Source organism: Bos indicus x Bos taurus, chromosome 1 (genome assembly GCF_003369695.1).
Source record: "Bos indicus x Bos taurus breed Angus x Brahman F1 hybrid chromosome 1, Bos_hybrid_MaternalHap_v2.0, whole genome shotgun sequence".
Taxonomy (NCBI): domain Eukaryota; kingdom Metazoa; phylum Chordata; class Mammalia; order Artiodactyla; family Bovidae; genus Bos; species Bos indicus x Bos taurus.
Window position 1 is genome coordinate 99,566,214 of NC_040076.1, and position 20,058 is coordinate 99,586,271.

Below are 20,058 nucleotides of genomic sequence, written 5' to 3' on the forward strand. Positions count from 1 at the left end.
TCTTTTAGATGTCACTCACCTTTTCACATGGGCTTTCCTGATAGCTCAGATGGTAAGGAATCTGCCTGCAATGCAGGAGACCCAGGGTTCAATCCCTGGGTCAGGAAGATCCCCAGGGGAAGGTAATGGCAACCCACTCCAGTATTCTTGCCTGAAAAATTCCACGGACACAGAAGCCTGGTGGCCTAGAGTCCATGGGAATACAGAGTCAGACATGACTGAGTGAATAACACTTTCACTTTCACCTTTTCAGTGTAGTTCAGAAATAGTGACTTGACAAAAGTCACACACACACAGCTTGTTACTTTATGACAGAGTCAGGCTTGAACTTCAGTCTGTTGAGTTTCAAACCCTTGCTCAGAGAACATAAAAGAAAACTATCTGTGTTAGTAGGGTCCCTTTACAGCAGAGAAACTATACTTGAGTTGTCTAGAAAGAGTAGCATTCTGGTGGGGATTTTGCTTAGTAGACCTGCCAAGAGTGCTTGTGAAGAATCATTGAATGAGTTACAGCCTTATGATTAGAATAATAATATGCTGAGGACCTGGAGAAGGCAATGGCACCCCACTCCAGTACTCTTGCCTGGAAAATCCCATGGATGGAGGAGCCTGGTAGGCTGCAGTCCATGGGGTCGCTAGGGGTCAGACACGACTGAGCGACTTCACTTTCACTTTTCACTTTCATGCCTTGGAGAAGGAAATGGCAACCCACTCCAGTGTTCTTGCCTGGAGAATCCCAGGGACAGGGGAGCCTGGTGGGCTGCCGTCTATGGGGTCGCACAGAGTCAGACACGACTGAAGCGACTTAGCAGCAGCATGCTGAGGACCAACCATGTGCCAAACACGGTTCTATGTATTTTATGTGTATTATCTCTTTTTTCATCCTTTTTTAATTGTTTCTTTTTCTCAAATGAGAAAATTATGTCAAAATATAGTTTTTAAATTGCCTGAGATATCATTGATTGTGCAACTTCAGTTTCAACTCAGACCTTATAACTCCAAATTACCTGTTTTTAATCACTACCCAGAGGCTGAGATTTTAAGGGTTTCGCCTTCATGCTTGTCATTTTATCTAACTTATCCTACCAATAAAAATAGTAATAAATCAATATCCTCACATTTATTAAATATTATATGCTAGGCATTGAGCTTAATCCTTTAGTTTCTTTATCTTATCCAATAATGACAATAACCCTATAAGTTTTGTATTATCATTATCTCATTTAACAGATGAGAAAGTCAGAGAGGATTTAAGTTACTAGGTGTACTAGAAAGCTATAGGGCTTACTCCTTTGCCTGAACTTTTAATCCCTAAATTAAATTCTGCCTCTTGTCCCCATCAGTAACTGTGTCTGCTCTATAGACCCTCCACCTCTGGTCTTAACCTAGAAACTATTAATTCAGTGGTTTCATCCAGGATTGCACAGTAGAATCAACTGGAGAAACATTAGGGAAACACCTGTGACTGAGTTCAGCATCTCTGTGGGTGGTCCAGTCATGTGCCTTTAACACCTGCTTATTCTGTTGAGTACTCCTGGTTGGGCATTATTTCTGCTGTCAACCTGTATACAGTGCACATATTAAGAAGTACCCCTGTCGAACGCTTGGTACTCCTCTGTGCTGAAGAGCAGAGTTTTTCCAACTGCAATAAACATCACAAGTACTGCGTGAGCTTTTTGAAAATGTGTACTCCTGTCTTGCCACTCAAATTTGGATTTTTTTACATTTAGGTTAGGGCCCAGGAATCTGATTTTTTATTTATTTACTTTTTAGAACTAAACGTTTTAATTTTTTTTAAACTTTAAACTTTTTATTTTGTATTGAGATATAGGCAGTTAATAATGTTGTGGTAGTTTCTGATGAACAGTGAAGGGACTCAACCATTCATATACACGTATCCATTCTCCCCCAAACTCCCCTGCCATCCAGGCTGGCACATAACATTGAGCAGAGTTCTATGTGCTATAAAAAAAGGTCCTTGCTGGTTAACCATCTTGAATATAAGTGTATACATGACCTTCCCAAAGTCCCTAAGTATCCCTTCCCGCTGCCCCGGACAACCATAAGTTCATTTCCTAAGTCTATGCGTCTCTTTCTGTTTTGTAAGTAAGTTCATTTGTATCACTTCTTTTTAGATTCCACATATGAGGGATGTCATATGATATTTCTCCTTCTCTGTCTGACTTATTTCACTCAGTATGACACTCTCTAGGTCCATCCATGTTGTTGCAAATGGCATTATTTCACTCTTTGTAACGGCTAATAAGGAATCTGATGTTTAATTGGCTTACCCAGCAACTTGAATGCCTGGAAGAATCAAGATAGTGGATTCAAGCCAGTGGATATCCTTGGAAGGGAGTGCAGTTCATGAAAGCTTTCATTTTAGACTGAAACCTGAGCTTGAAATACTGACTCTGGTTTTCTTACAGCTTATAGTTTTGTAACATTGGGCGATTTGCTTAGCTTTCCTTTCCTTTTCTGGAAAGTGGGGATATTAAAACATATTTTGCAGTGGTATATTTGGCCTAGAGGGGCCACATATGACAGCTGAAACATTTAAGAGTGAATATACCATCCTCTGGCTTTTTCCTATCCTGTCACTGCTGTGTGGAAACCAAGTATTCCATAGGCATAGCTGTGAAATGCAAATGTCTTATATCTCTTATTCACTGCTTGAAAGGGAGCTGCCCTGGAGAGCGTCTGTAATCATTGGAACACTCAACTCATTTTGTATAAAGCACTGAGTTTTTAGTGCTTCTTCATGAGTGTAGTGTGCACGCGCGCACACACACACACACACACACACACTGCTTACTACTGAATACCTGTAAATACCTTCTCACATACTTCTAAGGCTCAGTATTTCCAAGCTAAATTCATCACCTCTTCTCCCAACCTGTAGATATTACTGTTGGTGACAGCTCTCTTCAAGCTTTTTAAACTGGCAAGAACAGTTATTTTCTATAATCATTTATCTTCTTCCTTTGTACTTCCAATCAGTTACCATATCTTAAAACCATCCGAAAACCCTTGAGTATTTGGTCACTTCTATTCTTACTGCTCTTCCAGATAGTAAAATTAACAATTTCTTAAAGAGCAAAAGGTTTATAAAGTGAAAAGGGCATTTAATTCTCTCCCCTAAGTTAATAATATTTTCAATTTTGTAGGTATGCATTAACAGAAATACTAATATGTTGTATGCTGCTATGCAAACAGACTTTTTACCCTTAACAATATACTATTGTTATTCATATATCCCACAGCCTTCTCATTCTATATGAAAGTGAAAGTTGCTCAGTCCTGTCCCACTCTTTGTGAGACTTTTTGCAAAGCCCTGGATTGTGGCCCTCCAGGCGCTTCTGTTCATGGAATTCTCCAGGCAAGAATATTGGAGTAGGTAGCCATTCCCTTCAGGGAATCTTCCCGACCCAGGGATTGAACCCAGGTCTCCTACATTGCAGGCAGATTCTTTATTGTCTGAGCCACCACGGAAGCCCAGGAATACTGGAGTGAGTAGCCTATCCCTTCTCGAGGGGATCTTCCAGACCCAGGAATAGAACCGGGGTCTCCTGCATTGCAGGTGGATTCTTTACCAGCTGAAATACTCCATTTATTAGATATGAGATAACTTTTTAAGCTGTTTTCTGTTGCTCAGTATTTACACTGTTTCAATCTTTTGCAAGTATGAACTATAGTATAAAGAATAATTTTGAAAAATATTGTTTTGTATATGTATGTGTGTGTGTGATAAAATCCTAAAATTCCTAGGTGAAGAGGGTTATGTGTTTGTAATGCTGATACTGACAAATGGATGTGGATTTTAATTGGTTTCCTTGCATTTGAACTCACTATTCTCCAATTTCTTTCTCTCCCACACTACTGTGTGGGATTCTACAGTAGCTTTGCATTTCCAATATACTTAAGTGTAATTTTCTCTGGATAGTGGGGGGATCCTTCACAATCTGCCTCTGTTCATCTTTCTACCCTTAATATTTTCTCATATCTCACTTTTTGCTCTGTGAATTTCCCTGGTGGCCCAGATGGTAAAGAATCTGCCTGCAATGCAGGAGACCCAAGTTCAATCCATGGGTTGGGAGGATCCCCTGGAGAAAGGAATGGCTACCCACTCTAATAGTCTACCCACTCTATCATTCTTTTGCTCTAGAATACTGCCCTTGCCACTTTTTGCCCATGGGATTCTTGTTTCTCTGAGTTAAATTTTTGTTCTTTGCTTCTGTTTCTATTGTGGATTTAGTAACCTGTGTTTCATGGCAATGACTAGCATAGTGTTTGTAGGTTCCAGACGGTTTTTGTTTATGTTGAATTTTATATATGCACATATTTAACAATCTTCTCTCAATTGTTCTCTAACAATGTGCCTATTTATTTTGCAAATAAGTGCTGAACATAGTGGATTCTACTGTTGTATCTAGAAGGTACACATGGAGCTTTAGCAATTTGATCAGTGTAGGTAATCCACACTTTATAATTCAGAACTGTTGTGGAACTTATTTTGCTTTAGTTCCCCAATTTTGCTGTTTTCTCTGATTCACTGGATAACTGCCAAGCCGTACCTTCATTTTCTTTTGTGTATTCACAGTAAATCTATATTTTGTACTGCATTCTCCTTTCTCTCCAGCATTATACTGAAAAGCAGACAATGTTTCATATACATTAATTGATATGTCCATTCATTCAACTGACTTTTAATGAGCACCTGCTTTGTGCCAGTTACTACTCTTGGCCCTGAAGAAACAGTCAACATTCTTGATCCCATTACATTCTAATGGGGAGAGATCAGCAGTAAACACACATGTAGAGTAAATTCACATGGATGTAAATTACTGGGAGAAAAATAAAACAGATAAGGGATCTGAAAGTGGGGGAAATGACTTTGTTTTTATGTCATCAGTAAGGTCATTGCTTATTCTCTGAGCAGGTGACATTGATCCAAGACTGAATGAAATGAGTGGAATGACTGTATGAAAATATGGAGAAGGATCATTTCAGGCATTAGCTACAGCTAGTATGAGGCCCTCGAGTGGATATGCTTGATGGGTTCCTAGAATTGCAAGAAGAGAAGTTTGGCTGGAACACGGTGAATGAAGGGGAGAACTGGAGGAAGTGGAGTGAAAGGCAGGGGAAGACAAGCTTGTGTACAACCTTGTAAGTCCTGGTAGGAACTGAGGGTTTCAGTCTTGGAGGGTTTGGAGCAGAGGAACCATCTCAGATTTACATGGTAATGAAACTGCTCTTTCTGCTGTGGGGAGGTTGCAGGGAGCAGGAGATTGGAGAAGTAGGGTTAAATGCAAGGCTGTCACTGCTTTCCAGAGAAAACCCTCATGAATAACATAGTGACAAATCCTCAATCCTGTAGGCTTTAGGTTTAATATTTCCAAAGATACCATATATAACTGTCTGTAGAGTTTTAAAGAAATCAGAAAAGCACATAAATAAGTACAAATAAAAAAACATTTGAAGTAAAAAAAAATGTGTGATTTCACAATGCTCAATAATTAGTGTTACCTGTATTTTAAGATACAGAACATTTGGTAAAGCACACTTAGATATACTTTTAATTGGTTTAGGTAGAAGATCCAACAACAAAAAAAGAAGAATGTGCGAATCCAAGAGACAAGCCCTTGAGTGAAGTGCCTTTCAATGAAGAAGCTTCTGCCCAATCCTTTCAGAAAGTTTTAAGTCAGTGGAGAACTGGACATCATGATGACAAAGAGACACAGAACTTACATGCAGCAAAATCAGGTACAGTTTTTTTTTTTTTTTTAAATAAAGTGAATGCTGTGATGTATGTCGGAGAGTGTTTTGCCTATGTTCTCCTCTAGGAGTTTTATAGTTTCTGGTCTTACATTTAGATCTTTAATCCATTTTGAGTTTATTTTTGTGTATGGTGTTAGAAAGTGTTCTAGTTTCATTCTTTTACAAGTGGTTGACCAGTTTTCCCAGCACCACTTGTTAAAGAGATTGTCTTTAATCCATTGTATATTCTTGCCTCCTTTGTCAAAGATAAGGTGTCCATAGGTGCATGGATTTATCTCTGGGCTTTCTATTTTGTTCCATTGATCTATATTTCTGTCTTTGTGCCAGTACCATACTATCTTGATGACTGTGGCTTTGTAGTAGACCCTGAAGTCAGGCAGGTTGATTCCTCCAGTTCCATTCTTCTTTCTCAAGATTGCTTTGGCTATTCAAGGTTTTTTGTATTTCCATACAAATTGTAAAATTATTTGTTCTAGCTCTGTGAAGAATACTGTTGGTAGCTTGATAGGGATTGCATTGAATCTATAAATTGCTTTGGGTATTATACTCATTTTCACTATATTGATTCTTCCAATCATGAACATGGTATATTTCTCCATCTATTAGTGTCCTCTTTGATTTCTTTCACCAGTGTTTTATAGTTTTCTATATATAGGTCTTTAGTTTCTTTAGGTAGATATATTCCTAAGTATTTTATTCTTTTCATTGCAATGGTGAATGGAATTGTTTCCTTAATTTCTCTTTCTATTTTCTCATTATTAATGTATAGGAATGCAAGGGATTTCTGTGTGTTGATTTTATATCCTGCAACTTTACTATATTCATTGATTAGTTCTAGTAATACATCACAGCAGGATTCTCTATGACCTATCTCCCAGAATATTGGAAATAAAAGCAAAAATAAACAAATGGGACCTAATTAAACTTAAAAGCTTCTTCTGCACAACAAAGGAAACTCGAAGCAAGGTGAAAAGACAGCCTTCAGAATGGGAGAAAATAATAGCATTTGAAGCAACTGACAAACAACTAATCTCAAAACTATACAAGGAACTCCTGCAGCTCAACTCCAGAAAAATAAATGACCCAATAAAAAAATGGACCAAAGAACTAAATAGACATTTCTCCAAAGAAGACATACAGATGGCTAACAAACACATGAAAAGATGCTCAACATCATTCATTATCAGAGAAATGCAAATCAAAACCACTATGAGGTACCATTTCACGCCAGTCAGAATGGCTGTGATCCAAAAGTCTACAAGCAATAAATGCTGGAGAGGGTGTGGAGAAAAGGGAACACTCTTACACTGTTGGTGGGAATGCAAACTAGTTCAGCCACTATGGAAAACAGTGTGGAGGTTCCTTAAAAAACTGGAAATAGAACTGCCTTATGATCCAGCAATCCCATTGCTGGGCATACACACTGAGGAAACCAGAAGGGAAAGAGACACGTGTACCCCAATGTTCATTGCAGCACTGTTTATAATAGCCAGGACATGGCAGCCACCTAGATGTCCATCAGCAGATGAATAGTTAAGAAAGCAGTGGTACATATACACAATGGAGTATTACTCAACCATTAAAAAGAATACATTTGAATCAGTTCTAATGAGGTGGATGAAACTGGAGCCTATTATACAGAGTGAAGTAAGCCAGAAAGAAAAACACCAATACAGTATACTAACGCATATATAATGGAATTTAGAAAGATGGTAACAATAACCCTGTATATGAGACAGCAAAAGAGATGCTGATGTGTAGAACAGTCTTGTGAACTTTGTGGGAGAGGGAGAGGGTGGGAAGATTTGGGCGAATGGCATTGAAACATGAATAATATCATATATGAAATGAGTCGCCAGTCCAGGTTTGATGAACGATACTGGATGCTTGGGGCTGGTGCACTGGGACGACTCAGAGGGAGGGTATGGGGAGGGAGGAGGAAGGAGGGTTCAGGATGGGGAACACGTGTAAACCTGTGGCGGATTCATGTTGATATATGGCAAAACCAATACAATATTGTAAAGTTAAAAAAAAAATCACATCTGCAAAAAAAAATAAATAAAGTGAATGCTTTAAAATAAAACTGATTTTATCTCCATTCTCTGTGAATATAAATGCAGTGTTCAGAAGCTATTAACATTGGGATAATAGTTTGATATAACTCTTAAAGTAGTCACACAGTAGTCACTGTGTGACCATTGGTTTAGTGGTTTAATATTTATAGAACCCTGAGTGGGCTTCTTTGCCTTTTCATAAGTGTTTTTTACTTATGGCAGAAATCCAAGAACAAAAGAGCCTCTTGATGAAAGTGAAGGAGGGGAGTGAAAAAGTTGGCTTAAAACTCAAAAAACTAAAACATTCAGAAAACTAAGATCATGGCATCTGGTCTCATCACTTCATGGCAAATAGGGAAACAATGGAAACAGTGGCAGACTTTATTTTTCTGGGCTCCAAAATCACTGCAGATGGTGACTGCAGCCATGAAATTAAAAGACGCTTCTTGGGGAAAAAAGCTATGACCAACTTAGACAGCAAATTAAAAAGCAGAGACATTACTTTGCCAACAAAGTTCTGTCTAGTCAAAGCTTTGGTCTTTCCAGTAGTCATGTATGGATGTGAGAGTTGGACTATAAAGAAAGCTGAGTGCCAAAGAATTGATGTTTTTGAACTGTGGAGTTGGAGAAGACTCTTGAGAGTCCCTTGGACTGCAGGGAGATCCAATCAGTCAATCCCAAAGGAAATTAGTCCTGAACATTCATTGGAAGGACTGATGCTGAAGCTGAAACTCCAATACTTTAGCCACCTGATGCGAAGAACTGACTCACTCGAAAAGACCCTGATGCTGGGAAAGATTGAAGGCAGGAGGAGAAGGGGACGACAGAGGATGAGATGGTTGGATGGCATCACAGACTAGATGGACATGAGTTTGAGTAAGCTCTGGGAGTTGGTGATGGGCAGGGAGGCCTGGCGTGCTGCAGTTCATGGGGTCTCCAAGAGTCGGACACGACTGAGTGACTGAACGGAACTGAATTGAATGGGCCTTGGGGATATATTTGCCTTTGTTTCCTGCATAAATTCAGACTGTCAAGTGAATAGAGAATTGGATTCTTTCAGCTCCTCCTGTTCTAGCAGAAAGTTTTTGTTAGAACAACTGTTCCTTTATTGAACTGTAATTACAACATATAAAACAAGAGGATCTATGAGACAGTAAAGTAAATAACTTTTTTTTATATGTGTCTTGAGAAATATATTTCAAGGACTGCTGTGAAGTTCAGGGGGATAATTAATTTTTCTTGTTTTTCTTTCTTTTTGAAGAAATATTTCTTGTTTTTATTTTTCCTTGGTTATTTTTACAACCATATTCTAGACACTGAAGACCTGGATGACTGAAGTGTGCAGAGTCTTTGCCTTGTTTGCCAGGTTCTTTTGAGGGAAATTATACTTTTAGAGTATTTAATTTATTAATTTTATTACTCAGAATCTTTTTGAGCTTTCCAACTGCTTTTCATTAAGGACAAAATGCTAGATAATAAATTTAAATCATGTAGCTTAGTTGAAAGTGTTTAATTTTGTGGTTTCTATTTTCATTCTTTTTTCCAATGAGGGAACTCTCCTGTTTACTGCTCTTTTGAAACATAGTTTAATTCCTAATGTCAAATATCATGCACCTTCTTCACAATTAGAATTTGATTTTCTTCTTAATGATGTTCTTTCTTTCAAATATATTCCCTATGTTGTTCATGATACATCAATTTTGTTAATATTTCCAAGATTTTGTTTGAATACCCTGTTTTAGTATGTACCCCAGTATTACTCTCAATGACTCTTATTTTATGTGCCCTTTTTTTGTGTTTTCACATTTTTATTTATTTTTTTACTCTTCTACTTTGAAAGGGACTAAGTCTTCTATAGAAATACCTTTATGATTGGTGCACTTTGAAGACATAGTATTTAAAAAATGATAGAAGAACTGATGTGTTGTAGCTTTCCTCTATAGGCTAAAGATTGCAGATGGAGATACTTAGATGGAATTGACTGCCTAATTTCAAAGGAATCATAGCAACCTGGAATGGTAGAGGCCAGAAGTTGGTATATAATTATCAAAGTTTTAGTGAAAAAATTACCAAAATAAGGGGTAAGGAAGACTAGTAATTGATTGTTTCAGTTCACAGAGATCTGTGATACTAATTGGGGTACATAGGAATGAAAAAATTTTGTATACTCTCCTGTTTTTTTCTGAGTAGAAAATTTCTATCTGATGCAGAGACCCGTCTTAAGCTACTGTATTGGGAATTCAGAGTTTTTATAAAGTTCCCAGCCCTAAGCCAGGCCACAGATCTGAGGCCCCTTGAGATAGATGCTGGGTCCTTTTGCAAAGTTTTGTAGTGTAGCCACAGGGTATATGATGCATCTTCCTCTATAATTTCACTACAGAATTTACAGCTATTTACCAGGAAAGTAAAAGTGTGAAAGTGAAAGTGTTAGTTGCTCAGTTATGTTCGACTCTTTGGACTGTAGCCTGCCAGGCTCCTCTATCCATGGAGTTCTCCAGGCAAGAATACTGGAATGGATAGCCGTTACCTTCTTCAGGGGATCTTCCTGACCCAGGGATTGAACCCTGGTCTCCTGCATTGCAGGCAGATTCTTTACTGTGTGAGCCACCAGGGACACCACCAGAATAAACATGCAGTGAGGAAAGACAATGCCCAAACTTCCAGAGGGTTTATTAGACCCTGGGTCTGAACTGACAGTTATCTCTGGAGACCCTTAGTACCATCATAATCCACCAGTCAGTGTTAGAGATTTATAGAAGTAGAGTGATAGATGGAGTCTTGTCTTTATTCTGTCTTGTCCATGGGCCAGTGGGACCATTATGTGGTTATTTTCCCAGTCTTGATTATATAATGGGAATGGATATACTTAGTAACATTAATAATGCCTATATTGATGGTCTGACCTGTGGCATGGCGATTGTTATGGTTGTACATAAGTAGAAGACCCTAGAACTGTCTTCCTTCTTTGTCAGTGTGCATGCTAAAATACCATGCTGGAAGCAAAACCAGGGGGTTGCAGTTTCTGGGAATTGCAAAGATTAATGGCAACATCAAAGACTTGAAAGATGCAGGAATACTGCTTTTTATTATGATGGTTTAGTCGCCAAGTTGTGTCTGACTCTTGGCGACCCCGTGGACTGTAGCCTGCCAGGCTTCTCTGTCCAGAAGAATTTCCAAGCAAGGATACTGGAGTGGGTTGCCACATCCTTCTCCAGGGGATTTTCCCACCCAGGGATTGAACCTGGGTCTCTTGCATTGTAGGTGGATTCTTTACCAGCTGAGCTAGCAGGGAAGCACATTTCCATTTAACTTGTGTATTTGGTACAAAAGCCAATGATCTTAGAAAATGACTGCAAGTTAGAGTAAACTTGATCAGATGATGATGATACAGGTCATAGTTGCTTTACTGGATGCAGCATCTTTACTGGAGAAAACCAACACATTCTCTATGGTTGGAGGAGAGACAGCTACTAACCTAACCCAGCGGCTAATTTTTCTATAATTTTCTATATCCGTCACTTTAAATATTTTAAGCTTTGAGGTCCACTCATAAGGGTCATACAACTCTGCCATTGTAACATGAAAGACAATATATTAAGAAATGAGTGTGACTGTTTTTAAAAAGAATCTTGTCTTTGAATGCAAATTTGAATTTTATGTAATTTTCACATGTTGCAATATATTATCTTTGTTTTGACTTTTTTCAACCATTAAAATATGTAGAAACTACTCTTACCTTGAAAGCCATACAGAAATGGTGGGCCACATTTGGTGCAAAGGTTGTAGTTTGCTGCTCCAATATCAAATATTATTCTTTTCTGTTTCTATCAATAAATATAATCAGAAATAGTTTGATATCATATGGTAGATGTCATGGTATACATTCACAATCTAGCTCCAGACCTCCATTAATTCTCCAGCTTTCTAGCATTATATAGTCCCAAAGAACCTTGATTGTCTTGCTATTGCACAGAAGATAATGCTTGATTATTAGATTGATGTCATGATGCTAAGTGGATTTGGTGAACAGGGAGTATCTGTTACAGAATGATTATATTGGACCCTTTCCATCATGGGCAGTAATTTGTTCTCACAGAAAGAAGCTATGTATTTCAGAAAAAGATTTGCCTTCTCTTCCTGTAGTGTGTCTGCCAGCAGAAGCTTTGTCACCATGGTATCTCACACAATGAGTGTCTGAGAGCAAGACACTCATTTTGTTATGAAAGAGGTATAGAAATAGGCTCATACCCACGAAATTCACTCATCTTACCATGTGCAGCACTATCCAGCAGGCTTGATAGTTTTATAGAACGGCCTGTATGGGTTCAGTATGGGTTCCAGTTGAGAAACAACATCTTGTGAGTTTGGGGTGTTTTTCCTTCAGGGTACCGTGCATTACATGAAACTCCAGCAGAACCTCCATTAAACAGGAAGCTGAGACTACCCCTTGCCATTGAGGGCTCATCACACTGAATTAATAGTCAGCAAGTGTCACTGTACTGACCATGTTGTTTCAGCACAAGCATGAAGGAACGCTTGGATTGTTATCATATAGTCAAGAAAAGGTAGACTTTATCTGCAAACAAATCAGCAGCAAACTTAATTGTTTTCCTGTGTTCAGTAATAATGTTCATTGGGAAAAAAATGTGGTAGCCCAGTGAAAAGAAGGGTATGGTCTTGAATCTTTGGCAATGAAGATTTGAGACACTCCACCAGCTAAAAGTTATCAGCAGATAGGAAGGTGAACATCGAATAGGTGGTGAAAGAAGGAAGCTATGGTAATCAAATCAAGGTAGGATTCAGTTGTTATTGTTTAGTTGCTAAGACTCTTTTATGACCCAATGGATTGTAGCCTGCCAGGCTCCTCTGTCCATGGGATTTCCCAGACAAGAACACTGGAGTGAGTGCCATGTCCTTCTTCATGGGATCTTCCCAACACAGGGATTGAACCTGAGTCTCCTGCATTGCAGGTTGATTCTCTACAACTGAGCCAAAACCAGCTACAAAATGAAGAATGATGGCAGCTATGTTTTATGTTGAGTAATTATTTTTTTCCCCTGTTTTTCCTCCATACTAATATGACACTTACTGATGGTATCTAACATTTAAATTTAGTTGGAATTATCACTACATTGAAATCTGGTGGCTCAGCTGGTAAAGAATCCGCCTGCAATGTGGTAGACCTGGGTTCGATCCCTGCATTGCGAAGATCCCCTGGACAAGGGAACAGTTACCCACTTCAGTATTCTGCCATGGAGAAGTCCATGAACCATATAGTCCATAGGCTCACAAAGAGTCAGACACGACTAAGTGGCTTTCACCATGATACCCAGTGAAAACTTTGTATTTTCTATGCGCTTCATACTATAGAACTTTGTGTTTTCTATGTGCTTCAGACACGACTCAGGTTTTTTGTTGTTTTGTTTGCTTTTTTTGCTGGTGGTAAAGAATCCACCTACCGATGCTGGAGACGCGAGACACGGGTTCTATCCCTGGAGTAAGAGGCGGCAAACCACTTCAGTATTCTTGACTGAAAAATACCATGGACAGAGGAGGCTGGTGGGCTACAGTCCATGGGGTCTCAAAGAGTCAGACATGACTGAGCACACTACTGCTCTTCCTTGCTTTTTGCAGAGAAACAGACATACAAATGGAGGTTTAGATGCAAACTTCGTAGACTGTCTCTCTGCATTCATTTTCTCTTATTTTTACCTGATTCTATGCCTCTTAAATTGAAGAAAGTAGGGAAAACCACTAGACCATTCAGGTATGACCTAAATCAAATCCCTTATGATTTGTACAGTGGAAGTGAGAAATAGATTTAAGGGCCTAGGTCTGATAGAGTGCCTGATGAACTATGGACTGAGGTTCATGACATAGTACAGGAGACAGGGATCAAGACCATCTCCATGGAAAAGAAATGCAAAAAAGCAAAATGGCTGTCTGGGGAGGCCTAACAAATAGCTGTGAAGAGAAGAGAAGCGAAAAGCAAAGGAGAAAAGGAAAGATATAAGCATCTGAATGCAGAGTTCCAAAGAATGGCAAGAAGAGATAAGAAAGCCTTCCTAGCAATCAATGCAAAGAAATACAGGAAAGCAACAGAATGGGAAAGACTAGAGATCTCTTCAAGAAAATTAGAGATACCAAGGGAACATTTCATGCAAAGATGGGCTCGATAAAGGACAGAAATGGTATGGACCTAACAGAAGCCGAAGATATTAAGAAGAGGTGACAAGAATACACAGAAGAACTGTACAAAAAAGATCTTAATGACCCAGATAATCACGATGGTATGATCACTCACCTAGAGCCAGACATCCTGGAATGTGAAGTCAAGTGGGCCTTAGAAAACATCACTATGAACAAAGTTAGTGGAGGTGATGGAATTCCAGTTGAGCTATTTCAAATCCTGAAAGATGATGCTGTGAAAGTGCTGGACTCAATATGCCAGCAAATTTGGAAAACTCAGCAGTGGCCACAGGACTGGAAAAGGTCAGTTTTCCTTCCAATCCAAAAGAAAGGCAATGCCAAAGAATGCTCAAACTACTGCACAATTGCACTCATCTCACACGCTAGTAAAGTAATGCTCAAAATTCTCCAAACCAGGCTTCAGCAATATGTGAACTGTGAACTTCCAAATGTTCAAGCTGGTTTTAGAAAAGGCAGAGGAACCAGAGATCAAATTGCCAACATCCGCTGGATCATGGAAAAGCAAGAGAGTTCCAGAAAAATATCTATTTCTGCTTTATTGATTATGCCAAAGCCTTTGACTGTGTGGATAACAATAAACTGTGGGAAATTCTGAAAGAGATGGGAATACCAGACTACCTGATCTGCCTCTTGAGAAATTTGTATGCAGGTCAGGAAGCAACAGTTAGAACTGGACATGAAACAACAGACTGGTTCCAAATAGGACAAGGAGTTTGTCAAGGCTGTATATTGTCACCCTGCTTATTTAACTTCTATGCAGAGTGCATCATGAGAAACGCTGGGCTGGAAGAAGCACAAGCTAGAATCAAGATTGCCAGGAGATATACCAATAACCTCAGATATGCAGATGACACCACCCTTATGGCAGAAAGTTAAGAGGAACTAAAAAGTCTCCTGATGAAAGTGAAAGAGGAGAGTGAAAAAGTTGACTTAAAGCTCAACATTCAGAAAACTAAGGTCATGGCTTCTGGTCCCATCATTTCATGGGAAATAGATGGGGAAACAGTGGAAACAGTGTCAGACTTTATTTTTGGGGGCTCCAAAAATCACTGCAGATGGTGACTGCAGCCATGAAATTAAAAGACGCTTTCTCCTTGGAAGGAAAGTTATGAACAACCTAGATAGCATATTCAAAAGCAGAGACATTACTTTGCCAACAAAGGTTTGTCTAATCAAGGCTATGGTTTTTCCGGTGGTCATATATGGATGTGAGAGTTGGACTGTGAAGAAAGCTGAGCACTGAAGAATTAACGCTTTAGAACTGTGGTGTTGGAGAAGACTCTTGAGAGTCCCTTGGACTGCAAGGAGATCCAACCAGTCCATCCGGAAGGAGATCAGCCCTGGGTGTTCTTTGGAAGGAATGATGCTGAAGCTGAAACTCCAATACTTTGGCCACCTCATGTGAAGAGCTGACTCATTGGAAAAGACTCTGATGCTGGGAGGGATTGGGGGCAGGAGGAGAAGGGGATGACAGAGGATGAGATGGCTGGATGGCATCACTGACTCGATGGACGTGAGTCTGAGTGAACTCCAGGCATTGGTGATGGACAGGGAGGCCTGGCGTGCTACAATTCATGGGGTCGCAAAGAGTCGGACACGACTGAGCGACTGAACTGAACTAATGCCTCTAGAGGCTGACTCTAGAGACTGCATCACATAGCTCCCTTGTTCTCTGGCTTCTAGTTGGGTTTGGCTAATTGGAGACACTAGCAAAACATTGAAGGTGAGAAGAAAAGGGAGAGGTATCACTCTCCCTCTATTTGTTGATGTACTCAGATTTTGCAGTCACTGCCTTGTCCGCCTATGTTATTAGCAACACTCAGATTTCCTTTTGTTCACAATTATTGCTTTCCATAACTACTTACACTTTGTCCTCTCAAGCCTAAGGTTGGTAACAGCTTTCCACTATTTTTGGTCTCTGAGTGCTTCAACATCCCTTGTTTCCTCAGCTCTACTCCCTGATTATAAGTTAGTTCCCTCATTTGGCCTTCTTCTAATTACCCCTTTGAGTTTTCTCTTTCCTGTTAGGACTTTGACTTATACTAATGATCAAAAAAAGGATTTCTAAGAAGCCAAGGTTCAAGTTGAGGTCTAGAAAATGAGTTGAAATGTAGAGACAGATTAACATGTGCAAAGCGCTCCATGACAGAGAGTTCCATATTGTGTTAATGCAACTGAAGGGAGATGTGTGTGGCTGGATCTTAGAGAACAAGGGAAACTGTTGTAGCACAATAAGCTAGAGAGGAATCACAGTGTGGTTGTTGTGGAGAAATCATCAAGATGAGAACTTCTGTTGATAAAATATGTGATTATTTTGCCTCAAAGTATTATAAATATTACTGTTTTTGTGTATGTATATTGTATGTATACGTTTATAAATATTTTCCTTTTTCTAAGATAGTAGATAAAAAGAATATTTATAAAATTTATATACTTTATAGAGAAAAACAATGCAGTAAGAATCTCTTCTCGCCCTCTTCCCTCCCTCTAAGAGATTATCACTAGCTTGGATTTTGTATTTCTCATTCCCTTAATTTCCTGTGGTTTATTGCATGTATGCTTCTCTAAACAATATATTGTTAAACTAGCATGTGTTTAAACATGGTGGCAGAAAGTGAAGAGGAACTAAAAAGCCTCTTGATGAAAGTGAAAGTGGAGAGTGAAAAAGTTGGCTTAAAGCTCAACATTCAGAAAACTAAGATCATGGCATCCAGTCCCATCACTTCATGGCAAATAGATGGGGAAACAGTGGAAACAGTGTCAGACTTTATTTTTCTGGACTCCAAAATCACTGCAGATGGTGACTGCAGCCATGAAATTAAAAGACGCTTACTCCTTGGAAGGAAAGTTATGACCAACCTAGACAGCATATTCAAAAGCAGAGACATTACTTTGCCAACAAAGGTCCGTCTAGTCAAGGCTATGGTTTTTCCGGTGGTCATGTATGGATGTTAGAGTTGGACTGTGAAGAAAGCTGAGTGCCGGAGAATTGATGCTTTTGAACTGTGGTGTTGGAGAAGACTCTTGAGAGTTCCTTGGACTGCAAGGAGATCCAACTAGTCCATCCTAAAGGAGATCAGTCCTGGGTGTTCATTGGAAGGACTGATGCTGAAGCTGAAACTCCAATACTTTGGCCACCTCATGTGAAGAGTTGACTCATTGGAAAAGACTCTGATGCTGGGAGGGATTGGGGGCAGGAAGAGAAGGGGATGACAGAGGATGAGATGGCTGGATGGCATCACTGACTCGATGCACAGGAGTTTGGGTGAAGTCCAGGAGTTGGTGATGGACAGCGAGGCCTGGCGTGCTGTGATTCATGGGGTTGCAAAGAGTTGGACACGACTGAGTGACTGAACTGAACTGAACTGATGGGCTTCCCTAGTGACTGAGCAGGAAGGAATCTGCTTGCAATGCAGGAGACAAAGGAGACACGGATTCAGTTCCTGGGTCTGGAAGATATTGATGAGGAGGAAATGGCAACCCACTCCAGTATTCTTGCCTGAAAAATTCCATGGACAGAGGAGCCTGGTGGGCTACAGTACAAAGGGATACAAAGAGCCGGACATGGCTGAGCGACTGAGCACACACACAAACACTGTGTAAATGGAAAGCTGTATATTATTCTTTTACAACTGGTTTAATATTTTCAAGATTATTTACTGAGATTTACCCATAAAGATGTGCATAGCTGTGTTTCATTCATGTCACTGCTTAACAGTTCTCTGCTTATACCACTGTTTACCTGTTTAAACATTGACAATTGTCTGGGTTGATTCCCGTTTGGGGGAGGAAAGAGGTTGAAGTATTTACTCTCCCTCTTCTTCATGTGCTGAGATTTTTGCCGTGACTGCATTCTCTGCTTATGTTAGAAAGAAACACTCAGATGACCTTTCATCCACAGCCATTGCTTTCAGTTATTCTTACAAAGTTTTCCTCCATTGTTCTCTCAAGTCTAGGGTTGGTAACAGCTTTTCATAATTTTTACTTTCTGAATGTTTCAACATCACTTGTGCCCTTAACCCTACCCAGCAAACACTGCTGTTAAGAATATTGTTACCCAGGTCCCCTAGCTCTCATATGCACACTTTTCTGGGTTCTTTTCCTAGGAGTAAAATAGCTGGATTATGGGGGTATCCATGTCTTCACCTCTACTAGGTAAACTTGAATTATTTACCAATGTATTAGTACTCCCTCTTGCAGTGTATAAATAGTCTGGCTGCTTCCCATTATCACCAACACAAATTGGCAGCTTAAAAAAACAATTGCTGGCCTGATACAGATGAAATTGTATATATAATTTGTGTACCTCACTACACATGACATTGTGTTTTCCCATGTATCTTGGTCATTAGCTTTGAGTTTTCAAGTTTCCTAGTTATTTGTGTTATTGATTATGTTTTAGTGAACTCCAAAATCTCATTTCCTTCAGTGTGAAAGGCAAGTACTTACAATGACCTAGAAGGTTCACTAATATTACGGCTTCCCTGATGACTCAGTGGGTACAGAATCTGTCTGCAGTGCAGAAAACCTGGTTTGATCCTTGAGTCGGGAAGATCCCCTGGAGAAGGGAATGGCTACCCACTCAAGTATTCTTGCCCAAAGAGTTCCATGGACAGAGAAGTCTAGCAGGCTACATTCCAAAGGGTTGCAAAGAGTTGGACACAACCGAACAAATAAACACACACACAACTGGCCTCTTGGTTGTTCCTTAAACACTTTGGGCAAATTTGTTATCTTAAGGCTTTTAAAAGTGTTGTCTATTAAGCAAAGTACCTATCATTCCTTCAGTATAAACAATGGAACATCTCACACTAAAGGTAGCCAGGGAACCATTAAACAAGGGAGCAAACCAAAACCTAAGTTACAGAGCTTGCATGGCATTGTTCAGGGAGGCATGCCTCATAAATCCATGTGTTCTAGATTTGTTTTCTGTAAGCAACTTCAAAGATTATCCTGCTTAATGCATTACATAGCTAAAGACTCTTTCTAGAAAATATCATTAATCCATTTGCCAGAAAGTCTGCTGCTACTGCTAAGTCGCTTCAGTTGTGTCCGACTCTGTGCGACCCCATAGACAGCAGCCCACCAGGCTCCGCCGTCCCTGAGATTCTCCAGCCAAGAACACTGGAGTGGGTTGCCATTTCCTTCTCCAATGCATGAAAGTGAAAAGTGCCAGAAGGTCTAGTTAGCATATTCACAATCAAGTTAACCCAGGCCACCTGCCATCTTATTTCCTGGGAATGTGCCATTGTTGATGGGAGGAGAGTGGGGCACAGGCCAGCTGCTTCATCTCCTTCCTCCTCATCACCCTCCTAAACTTGGGGATTATCGCTCAAGTCAGTGGCTTGACTTGGCCAGAAAAAAAAAAAAAAAAAGTCCTCATTGTTTTACTTTCAGCTTTCCTGTTGGGATTTTTTTTTTTTTTTTTTCCTCATGAAAAGGAGGACTCACAGTGGAGGGCTTTTCTTTCTCCTATGACTTGTTCTCCTTGACTCCTGCTCTTTTAGTTCATGTATCCTGGTGGTGCTTCTCAGTTGTTCAGTTGTGCCCGACTATTTGCGACCCCATGGACTGCAGCATGCCAGGCTTCCCTGTCTTTCACTGTCTCCTGGAGTTTGCTCACATTCATGTCCATTGAATCAGTGATGCCATCCAATCATCTTATCCTCTGTCGTCCCCCTCTCCTCCTGCCTTCAATGTTTCCCAGCATCAGGGTCTTTTCCAATGAGTCGTCTCTTCGTATAAGGTGACGACTTTATAGCTTTAAGTATTGGAGCTTTAAGTATTGGAGACTTTAAGCTCTAAGTATTGGAGCTTTAGTTTCAGCATCAATCCTTCCAATGAATATTCAGGACTGATTTCCTTTAGCATTGACTGGTTTGATCTTGCAGTCCAAGGGACTCTCGGGTCTTCTCCAACACCACAGTTCAAAAGCATCAATTCTTTGGTGCTCAGCCTTCTTTATCAGACAGGACTGAGTGACTTTCACTTTCACTTTTCAGTGACTTTCACTTTCT

General features: G+C 39.8%; 1 protein-coding gene across 3 annotated transcripts in view; it reads left to right on the plus strand.

The window, feature by feature from the left end:
• Positions 1–20,058, plus strand: part of ZBBX (zinc finger B-box domain containing) — a 124,652-nt gene that overhangs the window by 58,600 nt on the left and 45,994 nt on the right. For all 3 annotated transcript variants that reach the window (XM_027542043.1, XM_027542053.1, XM_027542064.1), the window contains one exon: positions 5,588–5,762. In XM_027542043.1, the coding sequence (XP_027397844.1) occupies positions 5,588–5,762 (175 nt within the window). The remainder of the gene's footprint in view (positions 1–5,587; positions 5,763–20,058) is intronic.